This window comes from Syngnathus leptorhynchus, chromosome 10 (assembly GCF_054491065.1).
Source record: "Syngnathus leptorhynchus isolate UIUO chromosome 10, UIUO_Slep, whole genome shotgun sequence".
Lineage (NCBI taxonomy): Eukaryota > Metazoa > Chordata > Actinopteri > Syngnathiformes > Syngnathidae > Syngnathus > Syngnathus leptorhynchus.
The window spans coordinates 9,781,147-9,805,953 of NC_141204.1; the positions used below are offsets into that span (position 1 = coordinate 9,781,147).

General features: G+C 40.5%; 1 protein-coding gene across 2 annotated transcripts in view; it reads left to right on the forward strand.

Annotated features, from left to right (window-relative positions):
• Positions 1–268: 268 nt before the first annotated feature.
• The window catches only part of ptk7b (protein tyrosine kinase 7b), a 49,217-nt gene continuing 24,678 nt past the window's right edge, over positions 269–24,807 (forward strand). The window contains exons 1-3 of one of the 2 annotated variants that reach the window (XM_085922548.1): positions 275–360; positions 444–567; positions 645–808. In XM_085922548.1, coding sequence (XP_085778674.1) covers positions 712–808 — 97 coding nt within the window. In that variant the 5' untranslated portion in view covers positions 275–360; positions 444–567; positions 645–711. Of the gene's footprint in view, positions 568–644; positions 809–24,807 lie in introns of both variants that reach the window. The other variant, XM_085922547.1, reaches the window with a different exon arrangement.

Below are 24,807 nucleotides of genomic sequence, written 5' to 3' on the forward strand. Positions count from 1 at the left end.
TGAAAGGAACCAAACATTTTAAACTGTTTGACACACCGTCGTTGTATTAGAGTAAAATTAACTTTATTTTTTTCAAAGTACTGTGTGATTTAATTTTGTTGTGACAAAATGACCAATTTGGAGTCTAACGTTATTCATTAAATTTGGCTTATTCAAGTTTTAGACATAAGGTTAAAATTAAGTTTATTTTGAAAATCTAAACGGAATAGGGAATTTATCACTATTGTAACTTGGCACACTTGTACAAACATTCACAAGGCAAGTGGGAGGAAACCAACTTGGAAACACCGCGGACGGAGCGAAACAAAGTCCCACTCGGTGAAGACTCGAGCGGCTCCGTGGTCGGCATCTCCGGACCGGGTAGAAGGGAACAGCACAGTCCGCTTTGTGATATAAAAAAAAAAACACGGCGCGACTTTACAGGTGCTCTTCATTCCTAAAAGTTTTCAGGTTTCCTTGAGAAACTTTCGGCGCGTCTTCTATCGAGTGGGCTCCTGTCCGATTTTGGAAACGAGTGACCCGTCTCCACATGCCTTCTTCTAGCAGCTAGTCAACTTCATCGACCAGGTGAGCTTCAAGTCCGGATCACACGGGGGACCTCAGCAGATAACAGCGGTCATTTAACACATTCGGATCCCTTTGAGGCTCCCAGTCACGCTTCACGACTCTGGAGAGAAGCACCGCGGGGCCGCCGAGCTCCACGCTCAGGACATGGATCTAACAACAGTGGCCGAGAATCAACGAGGAGAGGGCGGGAGAAGACTCCGAATAGACCCGCTGTACGCCGTCTTCATTATTTGCTTACAAGGTTGGTACATTCACTTAATGTGAACTATATGATTCATACACTATCCATGCACAAACTAGCATGTATCCATAAATAAAACAGATGCACAAACTAACATGGACTTAAAAAAATAAAGTAAGACTGAAATGCAGGTTAATGATGTTCCATCTGTTATTTTACGGAAGAACATTTTATTTTTCTGCCTCTCAGCATTCATGGATATACTGAATTATTTGTCACTTGCTTAACGGGTTACAGTGTTCCCCCGAGATTTGCTACTTGCGGATTCGCCTATTCATAATTGTTTTTGAACCATTTCTACGATAAGAACTATAAAACTCGCCTATTTATTTTTTGCGGGCTCAGGCAATACTGTAGTAGCATAACTCCTGCTTTGGGGCCATTTTATGATATTTTTATGCTAAGGAACTATGTATAAGTGAATTGTGGAGATTTATATAGTGCTTTTTGGGTAAAGATGAATAGTTGCCACAAAATTATTAAGGAGTGGTCTTGATTCCCTATCATTATGGAAGTGAATCCACACCTTTCCCCTCAAAATGGCTGATTATCTCTCTCGGGTCCCTTAATGCTGTCTGGAGTGGAGCACGCCATTACTGTAGAAGAACATGGAAGAGTCTCTCATCACACAGTTGGATATAATGTTTGTATGGTTGTGATTGTAAGCAAGGAAATGCAAGACGAGAGCTTTAGTGAGCACATCCTCACAGTGGCTTAAATGTATGCTTTTCTTTCCATGTTCTCACAATATGCTGGAGATGCCATTTCTCATGATCATATTGCATGATGGAAGTGGCTCTCAGACCTTGGGCGATATTCTTAATGCTTAGTTTGTGGATTCTTTGCTTGTGAGAAAAAGAAGCACAATAATAATGTATACGAATAGTTTTGCGAGCTACTTATTGTATCAAAATCACTTTTAACCGAATCCAGCAGGAACATTAAACACGGCGCATCACACTTTGCATTTGCGTTAGCCGTCGTCAAAATGGCTGCGTGTCCTCTTAAGTTAAAGTATGCCTGTCGCCCCCCGCCATCCTCATCAGGGTGCCCACTTTGGGATGAATGTGAGCTCTGTATGCGGGGCAGTGGGGGACCAGGCGGCTGTTTACAAGATGCATGAATAGAGCCAAGCCAGGTACCGTCGTGACAGCCGAGAGGGCTTTTGCCCGTTTTCGGAATTTCCTATTTAGTTGTTTATTCTAAATACGTAGGCGCAGAAATGGCATCTTGATTTAATGTGGTCGACACACAGGAGGGTGTAAATAACGATCCGGTTTGGGTGAATATTTATATCTAAATATATTATTATTATTTATCTTTACTTTTGTGTCAGTTTTACAATAAACTTGAATTGAAGTGCCAAACCTGAAGCAAGCACGGTGTGCTTCTTATATGGCGAACCATGCAAGCTATAGTCTTCAGTCTGTTTATACAATTTCTTCACAGTGAGAGAGTCAAAAATGACCCAAAGAAATACTCGTGCAAATTGTGTTTTAGTAAATTTGTGTGTTTAAAGACTGTGGATGCAAAATGTTATTTATGGTCTCTCCTTTTATGTTGATGTAGTTTCTTTTCTATGAATGACTCCTGATTTCCTCGTCGTGTCATCATAGTGTCATTTTAAAATACAGTTTTTCAACCATAAGCATAGTTAGTGACTGCCCACATACTTGGAGATGATGATCCCCATACTTTGAACGTGTCAGTGGATTGTATTCGATATTTAATTCAATGATGTAATTCAAGCAAAAACAACAAAACAAGTAGCTCGTCCTACAACTGCTTGTTTTGTGGTCAACCTGCACTCCAAAACGGAACGCGCTTAAATAGTTGTGCTTTATCCGAGGCAAGGATCAGCGTCCTAGTTAGACGGGCGAGTTCCAATCGAGGACCTGAGCGTGACAACAAAACAAAGAGAGGAACAGAAAGAAGCCGCTGAATAGACGTGAATAATAAGATCTGGTTGTGAATATCACGTTTGCAAAGAATGTGAGGCTGCGGGAGGAATTCTGAAGGTCTTCGGTGGCTCGTTTTTCTGGTCATTTATCAGAAGTGCTTACGTGAAACCTTTTGTAACTCAAGAGACGTTGTTTTTGCGTGGTAGATGTGCGCAGCGTGCACTCACCCCATTATGACGGATTCACTCCCAAGGGAGGATCCTCTTGCACCTACTCCAATCACCATGGCCCGCTTTCTCAGATTTGGCTTTCTTGTCATTTGGAAACTGATGCGTGGCTGTCCTCTTCCCTCCAGTCTGTGACCTTGAAATCAATCCAGGTCTTCAGTCTTTAAGGATGTTGAGCTTGGTGAAGTGAATTTCTTTTAAAGGAGTAATGGATCCTCAAAGGCGCAGTGTGTGTCCTCAACCTTTAATCAAACGTGGCTCCATTTGAGGCCGAGTTTGAACGGACGGCAGTGTTACGCTCATGCTCGCATCTTGCCTTAATTTGACGGCCAAATAGGTAGGTCGAGACCACACAAGGCCCCCCCCCCCCCCTCACATCAAGGCAAGCATTCAGACTCAAGGAGCCAAGTTTGCGTCTCTCTGGTCTGATAGATTTTTTTTCTTGCACGCCAAACATAAATAGTCTTAGTGCTTTTTCAGCAATTTTCTTTCCCTTTTTTCAAAAATATAAGAAAGGATGCCAGTATGTGCGGTGGTTAAACTAGCTGTGCGTTTTTTTGAGTGAGATCAAATCTCTGTGGTGAAAAATAAGCCTTGCATTCTGTGGGCAACAAAAGCCAACAAAATGACTGCAACAGCCAAGCGGTTTGCTTGAAATGATGATTACTGCACCTAATGACCCGTGTGGGTGTGTGTGAGAAAGTGTATGTGCTGGCTCTGGGATCCTGCGGTTGTGATTAGAGTCGGGGCCTCGTTGATCTCCTTCCTATGCGGTCGCGGGTCTCTTTGGTTCTGTTGTTGCCAGTCTTGTGTCTGGAAGCATCTCTGTTGTTTATTGACCCCGGTGCCTGCTTGCATCCAAGTCTCCTGTCTAACTTGCAGACTCCACCACAGCCGTCTTTGTAGTGTCGTAAAATGTTCTCTGTCTTGGTCGTTTATTTTGTTGGAGGTGTTACTACATTGTTTTCAGTTCTTTGCAGCCATGATTCAACTGTATTGTACACCGGAGGAGCTTTGTAATTAAGCAAAGTCATAAAATGCTCGTCTTCTTACTGCCCACAAATGAACAGTGTCAGATTTTTTTAGAAAAGAAAAAAATTGGCAACAAAAGTCCTTACAGACTCTGGACTTATTGTTTTGAATAGATACCCTCCGCTGTCACGGTTTACTAATTTACTTTACTACCCCACAATGATATTTAGAGCTTGACGTGGACTAATCTATTGACTATTCACAAAGTGATAATAGTAAATCTGAAGTCATAATTTTTGCATGTGGTACGGGGAGCCACTGTTGATGCAGTTTAATTGGATCCAAGCTGCTTTTGGCCACAGCTCACACCCATCCACTTAAACGCCCCCGCTCTCATGAGATTTTTCCTCATCGGCCTCCTCGGCTGTAAGTCGTCATCCACACTCGAGCCGAAGAGATAACCTCTCCGCAGAGTGAACTTGAGCGACGCTTGGCACGCGATCTAAAGCTTTTGTCTACAAGCGCCACACTGCGTCTTCTACTTTGTGGTCGTGTGGCTTTTTCGTCAGTTCTTCATAGACTTTGCGGGTCCAAGTGTAATCAGCCTTGTACATCTTCCATAGCTAACGCTATGGTACTTTGTATTATTGGCTAAGCATGAAGTAAAAAGATGGAAAGATAAAATAGATTTATAGAACTATTTAGATTTGATACACAAGAGTATAAACTGAGACCTCAGACAAAGACACAAAGCTAAGCTTTGTATTTTCTCTCATAATGTTATCTCTCACCATAGGAACACCTAATCTGCTGTTTCTGGACAATTTCTCAGCTATTAGAGATAACATCATATCAGGTTCTTTGAGACACGACCAGCATTGATGTTTTTACTAGTTTGACCCCCCTCCGGATGTCACGCACTGCTGTAAATCTTTACGACAACGCCTTCCTTCAGGGCAGGTGTGAGTCTCCTCACAGTGCAACACAATTCTTGTTTTGTTCCCGCACCGATGCCAAGCATGCGCGCTACTGGCGCCGCATTCAAATGCTGTGGATAGAAACGTGCAGGAATGCTGAATTTGGCGCCCTACCATTAGAAGGGCCAGAGAATAAAGGCCCGAGAGAGGAGAAAGGCGTCTGGCTTGTCATTGCATAATCCCGGCAGCCATTAACTCTTTGTGTGCCGGGTCTGAATGAACTCATCATAGCAAAGGGCCACAGGCAGAGTGACAGCGGAGCACCTCTCAATCGGACCGACAAACCAGTAGAATTGAACCGAGGACACTGGTGTTAAATTGGAAGGAGGACCTTTAATGCTGTTTCATCTCCAAGTGCACAGGGTCAACGGGGTATTTGTGTTTGGTAGTGTCATATTCAAAAACTGGTACAGATGATTTTTTTTTTTTTTGGTGCCAGTCAAAATGATAATGAGCAGAGGAGTACTGTAAAAAAAAAAAAAAAATGAAATGAAAATGTCTTGAGTTGACTGGACAGTTTGGTATGTGCGCCAGCAAGGTGTCTGGCTCTCGTTTTTATCATCACAGGTAAAAAGTGTGTGAATAAATGATTTCATGCTCACTTATTTTGAATGTCAAGCAAGTTCCACAGTGCTGCCCTTTTCTATCTTTTTAGGTCACTTGTCTTTGTTCGACTCCCCCTGAAAAGCGACGCTTGTCTCAGTCCGTTGCCCTGCGAGCGTCAGACACAGAACAGTGAAGTGTATTTTGCTAAAATCACCTAGCTCACATTTCTACCGCATCTTTCTGTGATTTTATGTTCCACCTCTCGACTTAAACGCCTGGAAAGCTGTCGGCGAGAGAAAAACAAAGGTCTGCTTTGGTTTTGTACTTCAGACTTTGCTGGCTGGACTGTTTAAAGTCTTTGGACAAAACACTGCAGTTGGTCTGAATTATTGTGTCGGGGGCCTTGTGGGAAACGCTTTTATACTATTTACAGCTTAAAACTCCAAACATTCTGATAAACTGCTTAAATTCTTCCACCCTCCTTCCTCAGCATATAATACATTAATCTTAAGCATGGTTGTACTCTTTTAGCTTCCTAGCACAAATCAGTGTGCACAATAGCAAAGTTCATACGGTGCATTATTTTTAATTGAATTTACTATATTATACAAATACTTGTAACTGATATTTCTGTGACTTCAGATCACAGACGTACAGTTTTTATTTCTGACAATGATGCATCTCTACAGCATGAGCACACGATGTCCAACATTGTTCTCTATTTGTCGAAAATAATTAGTACAGCAGAGAAAGAAGCTCGTTACCCACCCGGTCATTTCTTTTTTTGTGGTTTTAATGAAACAAGCTCCCTGGCCTCATCCTCTGCCCTCTCTCTGTGGCGCGACTTGCACTCTGTTTCACCTTCCACAGCTTGCATTCAATTTGTTCGCTGTAGCTTCACAAACCGTGCCATCGAATGGATCCCTTTAAAGATTGGCCTGCTTTACGGAATTTACGCCTCCTCGGAGTGTGTATCAAGTTCTGGCACATCGACAGCACATGGGTGGTGTTTTCTGTGGGGGGGGGGGCACCTTCTGGCAGTTCTCCTTACCAAACTCATTGTCTATTGCTTCCAAATGAGTGCTCAATGTACTATATGCTTCCAAATGAATCCTTCAGAACATAGAAAATCTAATTCCATGTCCCAACTTGCACACAAAGGTGCTTCCTGTTTGTCTTCCATTCTTCTCTCCATCCTTCCTCACCACTGCAGCCAAAAATGGCGGAGATTTACGAACTGTCCATACATTTATTTTTTGTAGTTTTATGAAAAATTCTTGTTTACCACAAATATTCAGAATGTTGTTGTTTGTTGATAATTGCTTTTTTAGAGAAAGTTTCCATCACATGGTACTGGAATTTTTTTAACTAGATTTTCTTCATCATCATACTCCCCCTTTTGGATGACATGTTAAGTCATTACATTTCATTACTAGCAGCAAGTTGAATTCCTTCAATGGACAAAGTGAATAGGTCCTGCTACAATACAATGGAGTGGTCTGTGCAGGTGCTGAAGCTCAGGACAACATTTCCTGTTATCAGTTGAGGTGATGAGAGATGAAGTGTTGTGTCTGACATGAATGCCCCTCGTGCTTTAGCTAGCACAGGAAGTAAAGATTTTGTTGCGATTATTTCCTTTCAGTGTTGTGTCACAGTGGACGGGGATCTCCGCCTGGACCTTTTTGTTCCACACACCTCATTTTTCGCCATCCCTGCATAGTGTATACCTTCATCCAAGTCAAAAAGTGTACTCAAAAGACCATGGCTTCGTCTTCCTCATTGTGAATGGTGTGTGTATGTGTGGTCAGAATGTAAGGACCAAGTTGAGTTCTCCCCAAAGAATCTGAGTGACAGCAGGTGCAGGAGATGGCGGCTGTGTGTTTTGCTGTTGGCTTCCTGAGGTGCAGATGGTAGCTCAAAAGTGGAGAACACACAGAGCCCTCACCGCCTCAGGAATTTCCCAAAATGTCATCGCGCGCATTGACAATATGCAGGGAAGGATCTTGTGTGTGTGTGTGTGTGTGTGTGTGTGTGTGTGTGTGTGTGTGTGTGTGTGTGTGTGTTTGTGTTTCTTTGTATACAGTATGTGTGTGTGGCTTTGGTGTTTGTTGGCTCTGGTCTGTGTGGCCACAGGGGAGCAGCTGGTGGTGTCGTGGTCACTTCAGGTCTGCGTACTCACAGTGTGTCGAAACAAAATGTTTAACATGGGACTTTTGCCTATTTAATGGATGGATCATTCAGAAGAATGGCTGCAACTATTAACAGTTGCTTTGATTCAATACTTTTTTTCAATAATATTGTCTTATATTTGCTGAGAAATCACAAGTGCAGTCTTTTTTTACAAAGGGGAACTACCAGTAAATGTCAAAATCTTTGTTTTTATTTATGTCCTTGATTAAAATGGTAGAATATGTATGAAATGAATCAGTGTGCACTTGACCTTTGTGGCTGACACAGTTCAGTGCACAGAAGCGCTACAGGGATCCATTTTTTGACAAAACAAGCTCATTTAAATGTATCCAAACTATTTAAAACTCTTTATTGTGTAAAAGCAGTCGGACTCTCAATCTTGAGGCGACAATTTTGTCTCATGAGGGAAGAGTTTTAGAGCACTCAGACATTCAAGAGCATGAATAGATTTGGTCCCAAGCTATTTTCAACTCTTTAAAAGGGTTAATAATGTGTAAAAAATCATCCATGCCCAGCGTTAATCTTTTTAAATGAAAAAATGAGACTAGAATCAATCATTTGTTCTCACAAAATGCAAAATTGTGTGGAACTTTGATTTCTTTGTAGTCAATTTTGTGAGGATTCATTACAAGGTTATTGAGCTGTTCCACATTCCGGTTTCATGCCGTAATTTGCTAGTTGCCCTTTTTAGTGAGTGTGGATGGGTCCCAGGCAGACGTGATATTCTGTTTTGCACATGTTCCTCCAAGGTTGTCATCTCTTGTGAAGCAAAGAAACGTTGCCTTTATCATCCAGTTACTTGCATGCTATGAAGGAAAAATACGATAGTCTGTCACAGCAACTATTCAGTTTTTTGTTGTTGTTGTCACCCGCATTAAAGGCAAGCAGAAAGTCGTTGACTTCCAGTTGCTTTTTTGACAAATTAGAATTGTGTGTTAATATGCAATTACGTGAATTACATCAATAATTTAGTTTCAAGCATTTTTTTCAGCAATTCAGTGCACAGTATCGTGTTAGTAACCTGATTTTTTTTCATCTACCATTCATAAATGTCTGTGTAGGGCAGTATTTAATGTTTTTAAGAATATAGTGTTTAGTTGATTATTTTGTGATTAATCGATGAATCAGATAAAATAAGCCTTCTTTTATATCTCCAGCCCTTTATTCAAAACTTGACATTATTTCAAATAGTGTACAAAATGGTAATCAAAATTTGAATACTTGTCTAAACATTGCCATAAATGTTAATCACAGTTTTTCACACTACGGTTTTATTTGAGAAAATCTGAGAATATTCACTAAGAGGCTAAGATTCCAAGAATGTTGGCATTTTTTTTTTTTTTTTTAGCTAAACACAGCCTCTAAATAACTAATTATCAGAGTAGTTGTTGATTAATTTGATAATAGATTAGTTGTTGATTAATCAGTTGTTTCACTTCCAGTGGTTAAATGAAGGAGAGTAAGGAGACATTTTTTTTTTTAAATATTGTCTGGGCAGCCATGGCTAAGTGGTTAAGCTCGTCACCTGCCGTCGTGGAGACCCCTGGCTCCAAAGCATCCCCTCCAACACATGGCTGTGTCCTTCAGCAAGACACTGATACCCCCAAATTGCTCCCCGGGCACTTAAGCGGCCCTCTGCTCCAGTGAGTGACACTAACATTGTGTGTTGGCTGTCATGGGTCAAATGCACAAGTTAAATTTTATGTACATGACAAAAAAATATAAATGTTTCTTTCTTTTGATGCCTAATGTCAGTCACTACAGTACATTGATTTGAGTCATTACACTTATTTCCAATTTGTGCAAATCCATATTCGCCCCCAGAACCAAGTTGTACTTTTATGCGCTTCCTAGAAAAGCCCGCCTCGGCACAACTTGACAAGACATCTGTATTTTATGAGACTATTAACGATTTAGGAGAGCAGTACTTTTCGTAAACCGAGATCGTTTCTCATCTCTTCCAACTGTAAAAGAGTGGATGTCCTGCAGCTTTTCCTCCTTTTGTTTGATCTTTTTCTCTGGCACAGTTACTCTTTCCATAACGCCAAACTGGTTCAAAAGGCATTAAACATGAGTGGGGCTCCCTTGTGCACGGAAATGGTGGGAGACATTTAAAAAATATGCTGCCAGACACCAGACCGGAGTCTCCCACAGCTGTGGGCCCCACACACCCGCCAGTAAACACATTTTCCTCATACAGATGCGTTGTGTTCATTGAAACCCATTGGGACCAGCAAATGTGTTTGGATATATTCGCGGAGCACTGCACAGTACCTTATTTTGCGTACTAGTTCATGACTGAATTGAAAATCAAGTAGCTACTATTTTGGCAGTGTGTCCTGGACATCCACCATCAGAAAACCGTGGGGCTATAATAGATTTATAGCCATCCACCAATCCGGCCCCGCAAAGATTCTCTTGTGTACAGTTTTGTTGTATTTTGTTTACGTTCAAATTTTGGGAAGTCGTATTTAAAAATCTCAGCGTGGAGGTTTGCCATGTGGTCATAAAATCAGTGTCGTTGAGCAAATGAGTGCATATGCAAGAATCTGTCCCAATTTTGATGACAGTATTATAATTTCTAATTTAATAGTTATATCAAATAAAATTAATACAATTGATTGTGACCAAAATCATACAGCCACAACTCTCATTTTTGCAAATGGACACGTGCCATCACAGGGGGAAAAAAAATAATAAATTGTGGTTTGGCTACGCACAATCTCTGGAAATGTTAGCATAAAGTAGACAGTGTTTCATTGTGCCCTATAATCTAAGGCAAGAGTTACGGTGGTTTGGGCAGCTGGAGGACATCAAGACCATGATGGAGCAAAGCAAGGTTAGAAGGTCACAGGGAAGTTAAGGTCACCCCCACCCCCCCTCTCCTTAAAAAAATACCCGCTCAGATTTCAGTGCAGATGGACAGGCATCAACTCGACTTAAGACCAGTCTACAGCAGGAAGCGTGGGCGTCCATGTGGAACTATGCCAACATTTACAAGTTCAATCAGTTCCGACAGATCATTGTCCAACCAAAAATGTACGTAAAGCAGAAGCTTGGTTTTTTTTTGGTTTCCTCCCAAGAGATGTCTTTATTCCATTTGTATCCTTGTAGAAACAACTGTGTCAGCAAAAAACTGACCTGAAGTTAAATTATTTACCATACGTCTGTGTGGAAATGCATCTGTTTATTTCTTTAAATAAAAGCATTTGGACCCTTTGCTCTGCCAAGAGAATATCCCAGGAACTTTTTGTCCTTCACTTGCTCTCCTCTGCGGTTCTGTCTCTCATTAACTCGAGCCTGGGCTAAGCTAAGCCATGAGTCATTCTGATGTGCAAATCAGTTTTTTGATGTAGCACTGGATCCCATTGAGTTTTATTATGACCCACTTTTGACATAAACGCAATTAAACAAATAAAGCAGTAAATTGTTGTTGTGTGAGAGTGAAAAGCCGCATGACGCCTGGATTTTTCCATCTCCCATGAAATCATTGGCTTAATTAAAAGACTTGTGTAGACTGGACGATAAGCTTGGTTTTAACCAACAACATACTGAGGTTGTTGTTGATGGATTGTAACTATCTCAACATGAATCATTTTCCGGATTTTTTAAAATAATCATCCATTAAGCATCTTCCTGCAATGGATCGCCATGTAGTGAAGATATTTTTATTGATTTCATTTTTCAAATGGAAACAGTTGCAGTTGAGTTTTATTACTTTTAGCTTTTCTGTAAGCCAACTATGCTGATTTAATGCAGTGACTCAGTTTTCCTCGTCCATTTTTCTGGTTGTATGTCTGTGAGGCAAACTTTGTGAAATTCTGTTCCTGTGGTGTGTCTGATGTCCATTCAAGGTTTGTTTATGAATGAAGGGCTGCTTTTAGTTGGCGAGCTTCTGATGGTCAGCCCAAGCTGTGTAGCGGGATGATTCCTCAACAAGTACGGGAGGGGGGGAACAAGTGGTTCTTGTTAGGAGTGAGCTGGAGAGAAAATAGGTGTAATTGAATGGCAAGCCATATGCTTCTTATTTTGTGAAAAATGTGTCTTTGCTTCAGATCAGGTTAAATAGCCGCGCCAGACAGCTCACTTTTCCATTCCACATACAAATTATTGTTTCCAGCCTTTTATGGTGGAGTTTTAAAAAGAACATTTAGAACAATTTCAAGACTGACTTTGACTGATTTCACTTTCAACAACTGGTTTTGTTTTTCCACCTTTCCTCTACTTGTTAAGTGATTGAATGTTGAACATCACGTCATCACGAACAACATCAATTAGATAGAAGAAATTTTATCTGATTTGGCTGTCCGGTGAATAATCTCGGTTGTTTTTTCACTGGGTTAAGGCACAAGTACCGATACCAGGTATCAGTATTGTTATCGGGCCGATACCTGACCTTATTTTAAGGCTTTGGCACTCTTGATGTTGACCTATGTCGGCAGCCATCTTGTGGCCGTCTTACGACCAGGAACTAAAAGGTGAATGTCTGGCGGTACATAAAATGCATTGATTGATGGATGTTTGTATGTTTCTAGTTCTACAGAGCTGGATTGTTGTTAAAGAGCTTTGTTTGTATTCATTTTATTCAAATTTACGATATAGACTTGCTATGACCCGATAGAGAAGTTGGGGAGTCAGGGTGTGCCTCAAAACACTGAAAATCAGTTTTTGGGATCAATGGCTCTTTGTTAGCGTATGCTCAGATAAAAGTATCTTGACCCGTAGCTAAAAGTTTCAGTCTTGTTTCTAGGCTGCATGTTCTACATATTGGACAGAGGTAAAACTTTCTGATCAAAGGCCACTACTTGTTTTAACCTCAGGTCCTGACACACTGGGGCCTCTTTCTGACATGACCTCTCACCCTTAAACCAGGCTAATCTGCTACTTAAAGGGTCATTATCTGGTTATCCCCATCGTGTAATTTCACACAGGAAACTCCATCTTAACCAACCGCAAGATGGCTCTGTCTTTAATAAGGTTCTAAATCGGACAAATTGTCACTTTTCTTGCCGACAGACCTCTGCTCTCATTCAACATGTGTTGGTGACAGAAAAGCTGACTTGTTGCTGTTTTATTATTAGGGACTCTCAAGATGGTGTAGAACAGGAAAGAAAAATAGAATTGCTTGGACTAAGCCTTTTCAACCACTTTTACTGAAACTCAAACTCGCCTGTCGTCTGAAAAAATAAATATTAGGTGAACTTACATTTTTTTTTAAATAATCTCTGCATTTTTAACATCATGTTAACTCATTTCTTAAGGTGTAGCAAACGCATTTCAAGAGGTTCTTTTTTTTTAATCATATTTCCTATTGCAAAAATCATTTTCAGTGGAATCTGAAAGTCTTGGACTCAAGCCTACAACCTCCGACAATTGAGGCAGATGGCCTAACCAGTCAGTCACTCTGCCTCCATTTCAACCGCCATACAATGCTCTAAATGAATTGGTACCATATACGTAAACATTCTCATTTATTCTGTGAAAATGATCATTTATAGGCCAAATGGCTAACATTATATACAAAATACTAAGACTTTGTGTTTGTTTGGGTAGCACTACTTTCAGAAAAACAGCAGCAGAGCATAAGTACTGTCACTTTTCACTCTAGAGCATGCTTTAGGCTACATGTAAACAAAAAACATCTTCCCCTTCTTTGCCCTAAATTCTTCTTGCCAAACAGTGGCTGTGTATTTCTGGCACAAGTGTGCCAGCAGAGTGAGAGTTTTTATTACCGTGTTCACCACTGCGCATCTCACCTGCAGAAATGTTCGTTGGGCTTGGTTCTTTGCGTTAATATTCCGTTTGTGTTGAAAAACGGCCGCTGAAGTGACGGGTAAACCAACTGTTACTTCAGCTCGAAGACAAAAAAATTACTGAATTTATTTCAAGCCTTGTATCATTCTAAAAAAATCCATTCATTCCTTGAATCACATTATCAACAATGAATCACGGTATGAATCGAACCGTTGTTAAATTGAATCGTTACACCCTTAAATATAACGTATTAGGAGGCGTACCCAGTATTGTGAGAACTGAACAAGATGGACAAGGTGACTTTCTTTGTTTGTGTCAAATTGCCAACAATTTTTTTTACAGGCCTCTACAAACAGCACATCATGCCCCATCAGTAAACGTTTTTCCAAAAACTCAAATACTTTTTGATAAACATCTCCTAACCCTCAGAATCTCCCATGTCAAACGACAACTTAATGTTGGAGCGTTTGCCTACGTGGTGTGAAATGGGAAGAAGGCAGAAAAACAGGTTTGGGTGATAAATAGCGGTTTAGAAAGTGTCTCCTTTCTAAGAGAGGATTGGGCTTTGTCTTGAAATATGAGCAGACTCCTCTGCAGCCACCGCCAGCTTCTCGGGGTGTCTGACTTTCAACCGTTCAGGCAGCTAGAGGAAGAAAGAAAGGGGTGGAGATAGGCGAGACAGATTTATGTTACATTGTGGTGCCTCAGGCTTGTATGGAGGAGTGAAAAGTCTTGAGTAGTGCTTGATGTGTGTTGATGGGCATGACTATTTTATTAAAACGTGTAACTAGGCATGTCACGAGTTTTTCACGATGACATACAGTATTTTCCCAGAAAATCGGAAATGATAGTATGGTAGGAAAAAATTATTAACCACGATAGTCTTGGTAATGAGTGAACTCACAATTGTTTGAATCACAATAATTTGTTTTTGGGCGTAAACAAAAAAGTTTAAACATAAAAAATATCAAGATAAATTTCTCTGAAATACTGTAATTATGTAAGTTCCTTTTGGACCGGACAAAATGTATAAAATTGCTCATTTTAAAATAAAAGGATGCAAATGTAAAAATGTATAAATACGAACTTGGGTTCATTATGTTTTTCAACCAAGAAGTACCTAGGTATAGAAATTTGTACTCCAAAGGAGTACATTTATCACACATTACTTTTTGTGGGTCACAGAGCTCATGTTAATGCACCCCCCAAATGGCCCATTGGTATCGTTCCAGCTGTAGGGACAGCTGCTCACCGCATCAAAACACCCCCTTAATAAAATAAAAATATTCCCATTAGTATAGAGGAAAATGAAACTGAGGACTCGGGTTCTAATTTTCTTGCAGGAGAGCCTACGGGATTATCACGTATTTCAGATGATGGATGCACTTGTGCTCGTGTGTCACTAATGGGTCACAATATCTGTTGTGAAGATTGTTTTGGGTTGCCGTGTTCTGTTGTACTCTTATAAGAATAACACAATTGTCTGTACACTTCCATAAAAGAAAAAAGGGAAGGGTTCAGTGACCAACTGCATATCCCACATCCTAAATCCACATCTCTGGAAGGAGTGAAAAATGACCTGGGGAAGATATCTTTTAAACCTGAGGCAGCTGAAGCAGTAACTTATAAATCGGACCACAATGACTCCCAAAGTCCCAAAGAATTGTACATGACCTCATAGAACTGTGGCAGTGAGATAACTGGGTTAATACGCACCAATCAATGCAGTTATCTGTTGTAACATTGCACGTTTCTTCTTACATTAATAGAACTATTGTGAAAGAACACATACCCCATCACCCTTAAAAATCCTTAATCAAACTTTTCTTAACTGTAAAATTTTCACAGCATTTTAGGGTGGTCTGGATAGTCAAAATTGTGTTTTCCTTAATGACTGTCGATATTTAGATGCTTGTTCGTACCAAGTTTCAAAATATTTTTCAATCCTAATTAAGCTGTGACATTGCGCTGAATACCGAGGTGACTTCAGACAAATTCAACCGTAGATGTCCCTTACTGTAATACTTTCTGAAGGAGTACTCAATCATTTAACAATTTTATGAATGCATCTCCTTCTTTTCCACAATATAGGTATGCTGGTGTACGATGTCATACTGTGAGTGAGCGAGCTTTTAACCATAGTCATGTCTCTGTGTAGAACAACTGTAGAGAGCTCTTTTTGGATGTATGAAAGGAGAGGAAGGCAGTATTGTAGCTGACTGATGGAGGATAAGGGGGAGCGCGCTTCAACACATCTTACTCCAGTACAAAAGAAGACTGTGGTGTACATACAAATGAACGAGTGACGGACATTTTTGTGACTCATTTCCTTCTCACAATTCACGCACATTTCAAACATCCTCGCGAGTCGCCTAACAAGTGTTCAAGCTAGCTAGCCAGACAGCCAGTCTTTACGCCCAGTCCTTTCCTTCCCCCATTACCCCCTCTATCCTGGGAAAAGTGAAACATTGTTCATTCTGTGTGCACAATCCGTATAAGATGGGGGTGTAAAGCAGGAAGTAATTAGTTCGAATTATTGCGCTGTAATCATAAAAAGTAGGGCTGCTCACGAGCATAGTTGCTTAACTAGGCTTCTCACCGTGTAATTATTGTTTATAGCGACGCGCTGTTCTCGCTCAGAGAGAACGGGGTGCTCTGGCTTTACAACCAACCAGAATGTTTCATGTGACATTCTGCTTTCATTACCACCTACATGCGTGTTGTGACAAGTCATTCGAGACACCATCATAAGCTACACCCCTGATAGGTTAGCTGATGACAGACAGAACCCGCCGGTGATGCCACATGAGTGCGACCCCACGCCTTGTTCTCAAGTACCTGGAGGGAAGTTAGTCCTAATTGCCGGGGGGAAATGGGAAGTCCTTGCAGGGTGGTTTCTATTGTAGATAAGGCAATTAAGTCCACTCCTTTATGTGGAAGGCTCTTTTAAAAAGAGACATTGTACATAGCATAGGGATGGGACCAAGCGACACTCCACTGCAGTTAAAGTGTACTCCAAAAAGATTTCCCCAATAACTGTTCATTAACTAATTATTTTTGATTATTTGGTATTATTTAGTGATTTAAAAAAAAAAAAAACTAAACGACCGTTAAGTAATATCACACAAGAATGCTTCATAGTCATTGTTTTCACCCAAAAAAGCAGATGCTTGCGAATGTCTTTTGATTGAACACAAAAGATAAAGCAGTCCGCTTTCATGAATGATGAGATAATTTAAACGATCTTTGGTTCAAAATGGTAAACGATTAATTGCAAATAAAATACGATAATTTGCTAATCGATTTGTTGTCGATGAATTGGTTAATTTTGACGCTTCGAGTTGTCTTAATTTGATTTGTTGTGTGTACCTTTAAATGGAATCAGGTGAAGTTAGGCCTCAAGCTCAAACATATCAAAAGGCTTTACTGTCACAAACACTAGACAACAATCTCTTAGCTCTTTGTTTCTTTGAAAGGGGTTGATTGTGTGTGTCCGCATCACTGGCAAAGGGTCGTCCCAAGCCACTGAACTGGCCAGCAGAACAACAGGACACCTGAGGAGATGAGATGCCGCTCTGTGAAGTTCTGCAGCCAGGCATTTGCGATTTCCCCCTTGGCACGTCTCCTTTCCAGTTGAGTGGAAAGGAGGTCTTCTCCCACTCACAAGAGCACTCTAAGGAGAAAAAAAAGACCGACACCAATAAATTCAACATTTTCTTTAAAAAAAAATCCTTGTTTGGTTTACCCATTACTCCCCAATCTTAATCTTCATCAGCAAGCATTACAAGCTGTTAATTAACATTGTTGCTTATCATTTCTTCCTCCTTCTCATCTCCATTTAATTAAAGCATCAGACTTCAGAAGGGATGGGAGAGCGAAGCAGTGCTCATATTTGGTGAATACATTGTACTGTGATTCTGTGACCTAATTTTTCATTAATCACTATACCCTGCAGAAATTCTGTATTAATTTTGGAACAATCGTGTTTGCATATTATTGAATAATCAATGACTTTGTTTAAAACGTTTTTAGACTTGTTTTTCTGAATCTGAAGTCCCATTTTGAAACTTTCATCGTATTTATAGATAAGCTTTGTAGTTATATTTTGGTTACTATTTGTCATTTTGAATTTCTGAGCATTAACATCATAGTACTGCATCTTGACTCTCACTTTGGGTCTGACCTTCACCATGTTAGATTTGAAAAGGGTAAACATGAACAGCCAAGCAACAACTACTTAAACTTTAACGCAGTGTCCACACATTTGAATCCATGAGCTCCATGTTATAAAAATACGAATTTGGGAGATTTATAGAGTGGTTAAAGCAGTTGTGGTTGAGCCCTGCAACCTTTGCCTTGTCCATACAAGCATACACGGCTCCCGAAAGTAGAGAAGCTTGCCCGTCTAGTGGCTCTCATAGTGAATACCTATCATTGTCCACCTACTTTGAGCAAATTCTGGAGACTGGCAATGTTTCAGGAGCTCTGCAGAGCCAGAGATTAGCAAGGCATGGCAGGATCCCTGATAACTGACACCCTCCACACAGGCATTTGAACCTCACTAGCATCTCGCTAAAGATTGAAGGCACAAAAGCGCCTTTCAGCTCTGGGCACACTGGTGCTAATCCCTTTAGCACAAAGACATGGGCCACCGATAGCATCTAAATAACTCTTCAGTAAATGTCATTTGCCTGAATTAGGTGTATAGTATCTCGCGAGTTTGACAGATTGCATTGTAAGCTATATGGTCGTGTTTGTGCTGAGTTTGATTTTGTTTGGACAAGCACGTGAGTGCTGCTGTTTTAGTAATATGTGAAGACTGACTTCGTTTGCTGCCTTGGCTTGGGAGAGTTAAGTCAATTTTCCCAAAACTTTCATCAATGCATTTGCCCGAGATTGAGGCGAAGTATTTTTCCCAAACAATTATGTAGTTGCAACTGTCCACTGGAATTCTTGCTTTTACCCTGCACAATTTTACATCCAATGGCCACTTGAAGATAGGAAGATCATCACTTCCCCCAGTAAAATAAATTATCCTTGATTGACCTTTGGCATAATCTCCCAGGAGGGAGAGAAGTGTCTGTCTTTCTGTGGTTGCCATGGAAATGGTGGAAGACGCTGTTGGGGCATGATGAATATACTCGGGGGTGCATTCCATTCCCTCAGAGTGTTTTTTTTTTTTTTTTTTTCGTTAATTGCCTTTCACTTATGATGCAACCAACTTTTTCTTAATTTTGACACTTGCGTTACAAAACAATTGGTGATCCCCACTGGCTTCTCCTGTAAAAAAAAAAATGTCCAGCTCTTTGTTATGCTGCTCACATCCCCCTCACATTGTTTGCCCAGTGGCCATTAAGAGGGGCATGTCTAGGTCTAGACCTCAAGCTGCAACGCGCCTTTGGATCAATAGGTCCGTCTGAAGTGTTGGATGAAAACAAACAAGTACCTATGTGTCAAAGTCCTTGCTCAAGGGTTTATGCTTTCCTCCACTTGTTACTCCCCATATTGCCTCATCAATCCCATCAAAAGTAGAACATAGCGGTATGGTTGTTAGTCTGGCAGTAGGGTCTAGAAAAGATGGTTCGACAGATCAGTTAGCTGATACTCCTGTTTTACACTATAAGTAAATCTAATGTTGACTTGCATTCAAAGCATTGATAATATGCTGAGAAATGGAACATTCTGGTCGTAGTGTTTCTGAAGACTGAGGTCATGTTTCCACTATTGATGTACAATAGTGCACATCTGCTTTTTAATTGGAACTGATAGCTAAGTAGTCATTATTGCTGGTGCCGGTCTCAACATGGTGGGTTTTATTTACACCTTTTCGAGGCTATAAAAATGGTCTGATAGCAGACCAGTAATTGATACTAAATGAAACTGCTTGATCCCCTGGATACAAAGAGTAGTTCTGAAAAAAGACAGAGTAATTTACTTTACCTTTTAGCACCCAGAGTTACAAAATAACTTGACACTCCTAGTATCTCTGTGTATCATCTCAGTGCTCCAATGATGTCACAGTGCCCCGAAGCCACGTTTGGGATGATGTTACCTTGAGCATTTACTTTCTGCCGCCGTCTTTCACAAAATGCGAGCTCCTCCCAACCTTGTTTTTTTTTGCACATGCTGAACTCTGAGAGCTCTGTTTTGAGTCACGGATCACGTCAGGCTACAGTAGTATGTGCTGTTTTGTAATATGAATGGGCTCTTTCCCTGAGGCCGAAAGTGTTGGCAGAGATAAAAAGCCCTCCTGCTGACTTTTTCTTTACTTAATCCTCCTTATAAATAGGCCACTGTGTCTATTATATAGGCATTGGAGCAGTGTGTTCCGAGCCTGTCGGTGAGGTTCACAGGGTGAGCAGGATGGCCAGATCTCTCATGGTGGCAAATGTCTCATGGTTAAGACATTCAGAATATCAACATTGCTCCTGCCACCCTTTTTGTTAGGATCCACTTTCATGTTTTGCCGTGAACTTTTTATTTTTTGCATCCTCGTTTTTTGTTTTTTTTCCATGTCCTTTCACATTTGAGGGAATTCGTCCATAACAACAACAGCTGCTGCCCCCCTCGTCCAGTTCGTATTCACACATAGTCACGGCAAGCCAATTAGTGGCCTCAGAGTGTGTGAGCTTGTAAAGGTGTCATTTCGCAAAGTCTCGTGGGGGTTGCAGCATCTCCAGCAGTGCGAGGTCTCTTCCCAGAATGTGAGTGACGGCATACTCGGAGGGAGGTCATTGTGCCAGTCAGGCTTCAACGCTTTCCGGTGCGCTCCACTTTTACGAGGACAGGAAGTCACTATGTTGTTGTTGATGTGTGAATGTATCCTTTTACAATACGGTCCTCATTTCACAAATGACTGGAAAATGATTAGGGGGCTGGTGGATTTTGAATGGGAGCAGACTGTTTCACATTTTTCCCCCTTTTAAAAAAAACAATCAACAGATTTGATTCCAAACGAACTTTCCAAACAGTTTAATGTCAGATACTTGACCTTGTGTAAATCCCACTCAGTACTCCACATACGCTTCCGTTCCAAAGTTTGGTGTGACCTCAAACTTTTGAACAGTTGTGTACATAGAACAATAATAACACTCTACACCGACGAATGCTATTTAAGGAAGAGCAGACTTGTCTGCTTAGATAACCAACCTGTCGACTGCTGCTTTATTTATTTTATTGCACTTTTCGCATGGTTGTAAGTGTTCAATGTTACCAGGTGGGCTGAAATTTCAGTTGTCACGAACCAATCAGTAGTGCTCGACGACCAACAGAGAATCTTCAGTGGACCTGAGGCCTGTGAAAATACATCTTAATTACAGTGGCTGGTTGATCTTAATGAGGTGTATTGCTCCTATCAACCCTCATATAACCCACCGCCATAGCAAATTCAAATGTAAATAACTGAATACTTTTCATATCTGCCTCAGGGTGTTTATATCTTGCACTTTCCTCCACTAGATACATATTATCTGCTTTAAGCTTCCTGCAGAAATCCATTTCCTGTATTGAAACCCCTAATTTAAAAAAACAACAAAAAAACATGCCAAGAATAATTGTGGTTTTAGTTTGTCCAACTGCAGCTACCTCACTTCTATCATGTTTAAAAATGTGTGAAGGGCGAGTGCTGAGCAGTTCAACCGTTCAGAGAAGCGACGTAATCACCTTGGCGGTGTTCATTCCTAGCTGAGTGGGCGGAAACGCGACAAGTGGCCCATGTTGCCAAGTAACGGAATCTATAAGTGCTTGTTGATGATAATGTAGTCTACTCCATAGTTATTGAATAAGCCAGGGTGACTGTATTGCTTTAAAACATTAAATCATATTTAAGAGTATTTGGATAGAAATAGAAAACAATGTGGTTCTTGAAGGTTTATTTCATGGCGTTTCATTTGATATATTTCTGTTTTGTCTTTTTCTTTTACTTTGCCCACTCATGTGCGGGGTGCATGCCACTCGCTCTCTGTATGCTAATACAAACATAGCTGTCAAAGGTAATTGCTAAAGCACGTTAGGGGGTCTGCTACATCCTGCCCTACTATTGTTATTCAAATGATCAGAGGAGTTGAAGTCCCCGCTGCAGCACACCGAGCCATCCATAAAATGCAAAGGTATCAAAGTGGTGTTTGAAATTTAAAATACAAATAGTTTCCTCACACATTTTGTCATCGCACGTGTGCGTAATCTCTGTAGTCTTTGTTTACACTCCAGGACCGAGATTGTTCTTTTTAGAGTGATAAAATCTTGCAAATGAGTCTATATTGTGTCCAAAATGTCTTCACACCCTCTTTTCATTTTATTGATTCATCCATTTTTATTTCTTGTCAGACTAAAGCAATGACTACAAATCTGGATGACAATGAAAATCATAACGTCAACATTAATATATGTGCTTTACAAGTTCATTAGAATCATCCTGTCTCAAGAGAAAATATTGCAATATTGTTCTGAGCTCTTTAACTCAAATTAACAAGACTCCATTGACAGAACACATTTTTGGCTATATGTAGTCCAAAATGACTACATAGCTAAATATGTATCCGTCTTCTTCATTCATAGTTGTCAAAATTCTGCAAGCAAACACCAAAGAGCTGACTGGAAACAACCTTTATGCCAAGTTTGCCACTTTAGCCTGTGCCAGCAAGAACATCTGCTCACGTTTGAGTCGAATTAAATGTCTAAAGAGGGTGGCAACTATGTGTATGGCAGGGCTTTCAGGAATGTGTGTGCATGTGTCAAGGGCATTGTGAGGAAGAGGCTCATTTGCTATCTCATTCTTTGTTAGCTCTCGCTTGGACACAACTGAAGTAGGTGAACGTATCAGTCACCACCGCCTGGAGTGAACAGAACAGCGATAACAGCCAAAAAACTTTCCAGCCATATGCTTCTACAACCAGAGATTAAAATTCATTCATGAAGTTCCATAAGGACTGGGGAAAAAAAGACTCTGAATGCACATTGCCAAACTAGATGGGTTGTGAAAGCCATTGTGGACATTTGTCTCCACATTATACTGTACTGTACTACATGGGGTACTTTTTTTTTATTTGTTCAATTACATATAAAACAGTAATTAAGAATGAATAACATATGAAGTCATCCAATCAGCAGCTAAAACTAGTGTCAAAACAGACTGCATCATTAATTTAAAAAAAAAAAAAAAAAAAAGATTTACAAATTGTATCAAACTTCCCATATTGTCCACAGATCGACCGCCTAACGCTTTCAAGTACAAGGGATGCTTTTGAACAGTACCCGACTTCTTTCCTCTGCTATATTTGATATCGGCCATATTACACTGTTGAAACTGTGTCCAAAATCCCACCGAGACAGATTTAAATGTGCAGCCAGCTTTTATTCGTAAACCGCCCACTTAAAAAGTGGACTCTTTGGTCCATAACATATATCAGACTTATGTGTTTAGCCTGGATGCAAATGGCTTACCGTCTCGGTTCCATTACAGACTTCAACCATTGGTTCCTAATCTTGGAAATATTGCGGAGCGTGACCCCCAGATGTTTGACATTACTGTGGTTTATATATTTTTTTTTACACTAAATTCTCTGTTAAATTTTGCCTAGGCCATTTGCGTGATAGTTTGAGCACTTAAACGGCTTTCATGTTTGTGTAGACTCTTTGTGTGTTTAAAAAAAAAAAATTATCAGACAAGGGGGGAATAGTAGCCTTTCTTTTCTTTGTTCCCACTAAAAAGTCTCATTATCAGATTAGTGCCAAATGTTTGAGACAGAACACAGCTCAGTCTTCCTCACCTGAGCAAAACCTAATCCAGTCTAATCTAATAATTGCTTCCAAATTCACTGTCGGCAAAAAAAGCTGTGCCTCAGGATGGCGGCTGCTTCAGAAGGCTTGCCTAGCCTGGGTAATAATACCCATGGCTCCTTTCAGGAACACCTCTCTGCATGTCACAAAGGTTATTCACTGCTGTTATTTGGTTGTTCTTTGTAAATCGCCGTCAAATTTCTTTGTTCTACTTGCCCCCTTCAACCTGACTAACCCCGCATTTGTCTTCAGGATTCAACGGCTACATGGCAAAGAATTAGGCAGACTGTTTTTCAACAGTTGGCCTCTTATGAGTGGGTGTTGAAATCTGGTCGGACTCAGTAGAACTGTATTTTAGATGTCGCTTTGACATTCATCTTGACGGTTATAAAGGCAGGTGTGGAGGGACGGACACAGTAGGAGGACGTGATGAGCTATGTGTGCTCATATTTGCTATGAAATGGATCATGTGCAGCCAGCTGTCACGTCGGAGGCAGACACCTTTATTTTATACCGCAGCATAGCCTTGTGTTGAGGTCGCAATCTTCTGTGTTTAAGTAATTACAGAAAAAAATCAATCGTTATTAGACTTAGTGTATTGTCGCAAAATTGTCGTAGTCACCTAGTTAACTTTGATGGCTCCTAGTGTAATTAGTATGTTCATGACTGACGCCTGTTCCACTTCCTCTGCACATTGTTGCATCAGTATTTTATTTATTTTTTTCTCTTATGAAGACCATGTGGGAACACATCCTCCTTTCCAAAAGTAAGGAGTGCAGGCATGCTAAAATTTAGTAGGATAGATGTGTCCTTTTGGAAAACGGTGTGGGAGGGTTGACATACATTTGTCAACTTCAGAAGCTTTTATGAGAAATCAATCTACTTACAAACAAGACTTTTTGGCTGTTAGTATCAGGTTTCAGAATGTAGATCACATACAGACAAGAGCAAAGCAAAACGCTATGGGCTTTGGTCCACCCGGAGAGTTTGCATACTGGTTGCCATGCCAGTGTTGCCTGGCAAGGGAATTGGGATCATTGGTGCAGAGGTTGTCGCCTGCTGTCAGTGGTACAAAGGAGAACACCATGCAGAAAATGGAAGTGCTTTCATTCATTATAAGCTTCATCATAATACATAAGCTTGGCCCTTATTTTTTTTTTTTTTTTTTTTTTTTTTTTTTTTTTTTTTGCACCAAAGCGTTATCACTTTACCCAGGGCAATTATCTAGTACAATAAGAGCATGGATTGCAAAACGATAACAGGTATGCACACCCGTGATGCTGGAAAAAAATTTGCTTCTTTCAGTTGAATTTTCCTCTATGACCAGTGGATTGAACACGAATGATGTCTCCTGCTGATTTAAAATAGTACCAGCAGGTACCTTTGTACAGACGATCTGGATTGAGGCAACTGGGAATTCCTTTAATACATTTTCTTTGAGGAATTTCATTGTTCAAGGTTGAATTCCATTTATCTAGTCTTAGCTCTTCCCTTGTCTCATATGATGTACTGGGATTTAATTAACTAGTTGTACTGAGTGGAATAATACTGCCCGGAGGTGTGGTCTCATAGGAGGTGGATGTAGGCCTTAGCTGTTATGTTCTTCTTTATACCACAACCTCTAGTTGAGAGTGAATCGACAACGCTGGTTCCGT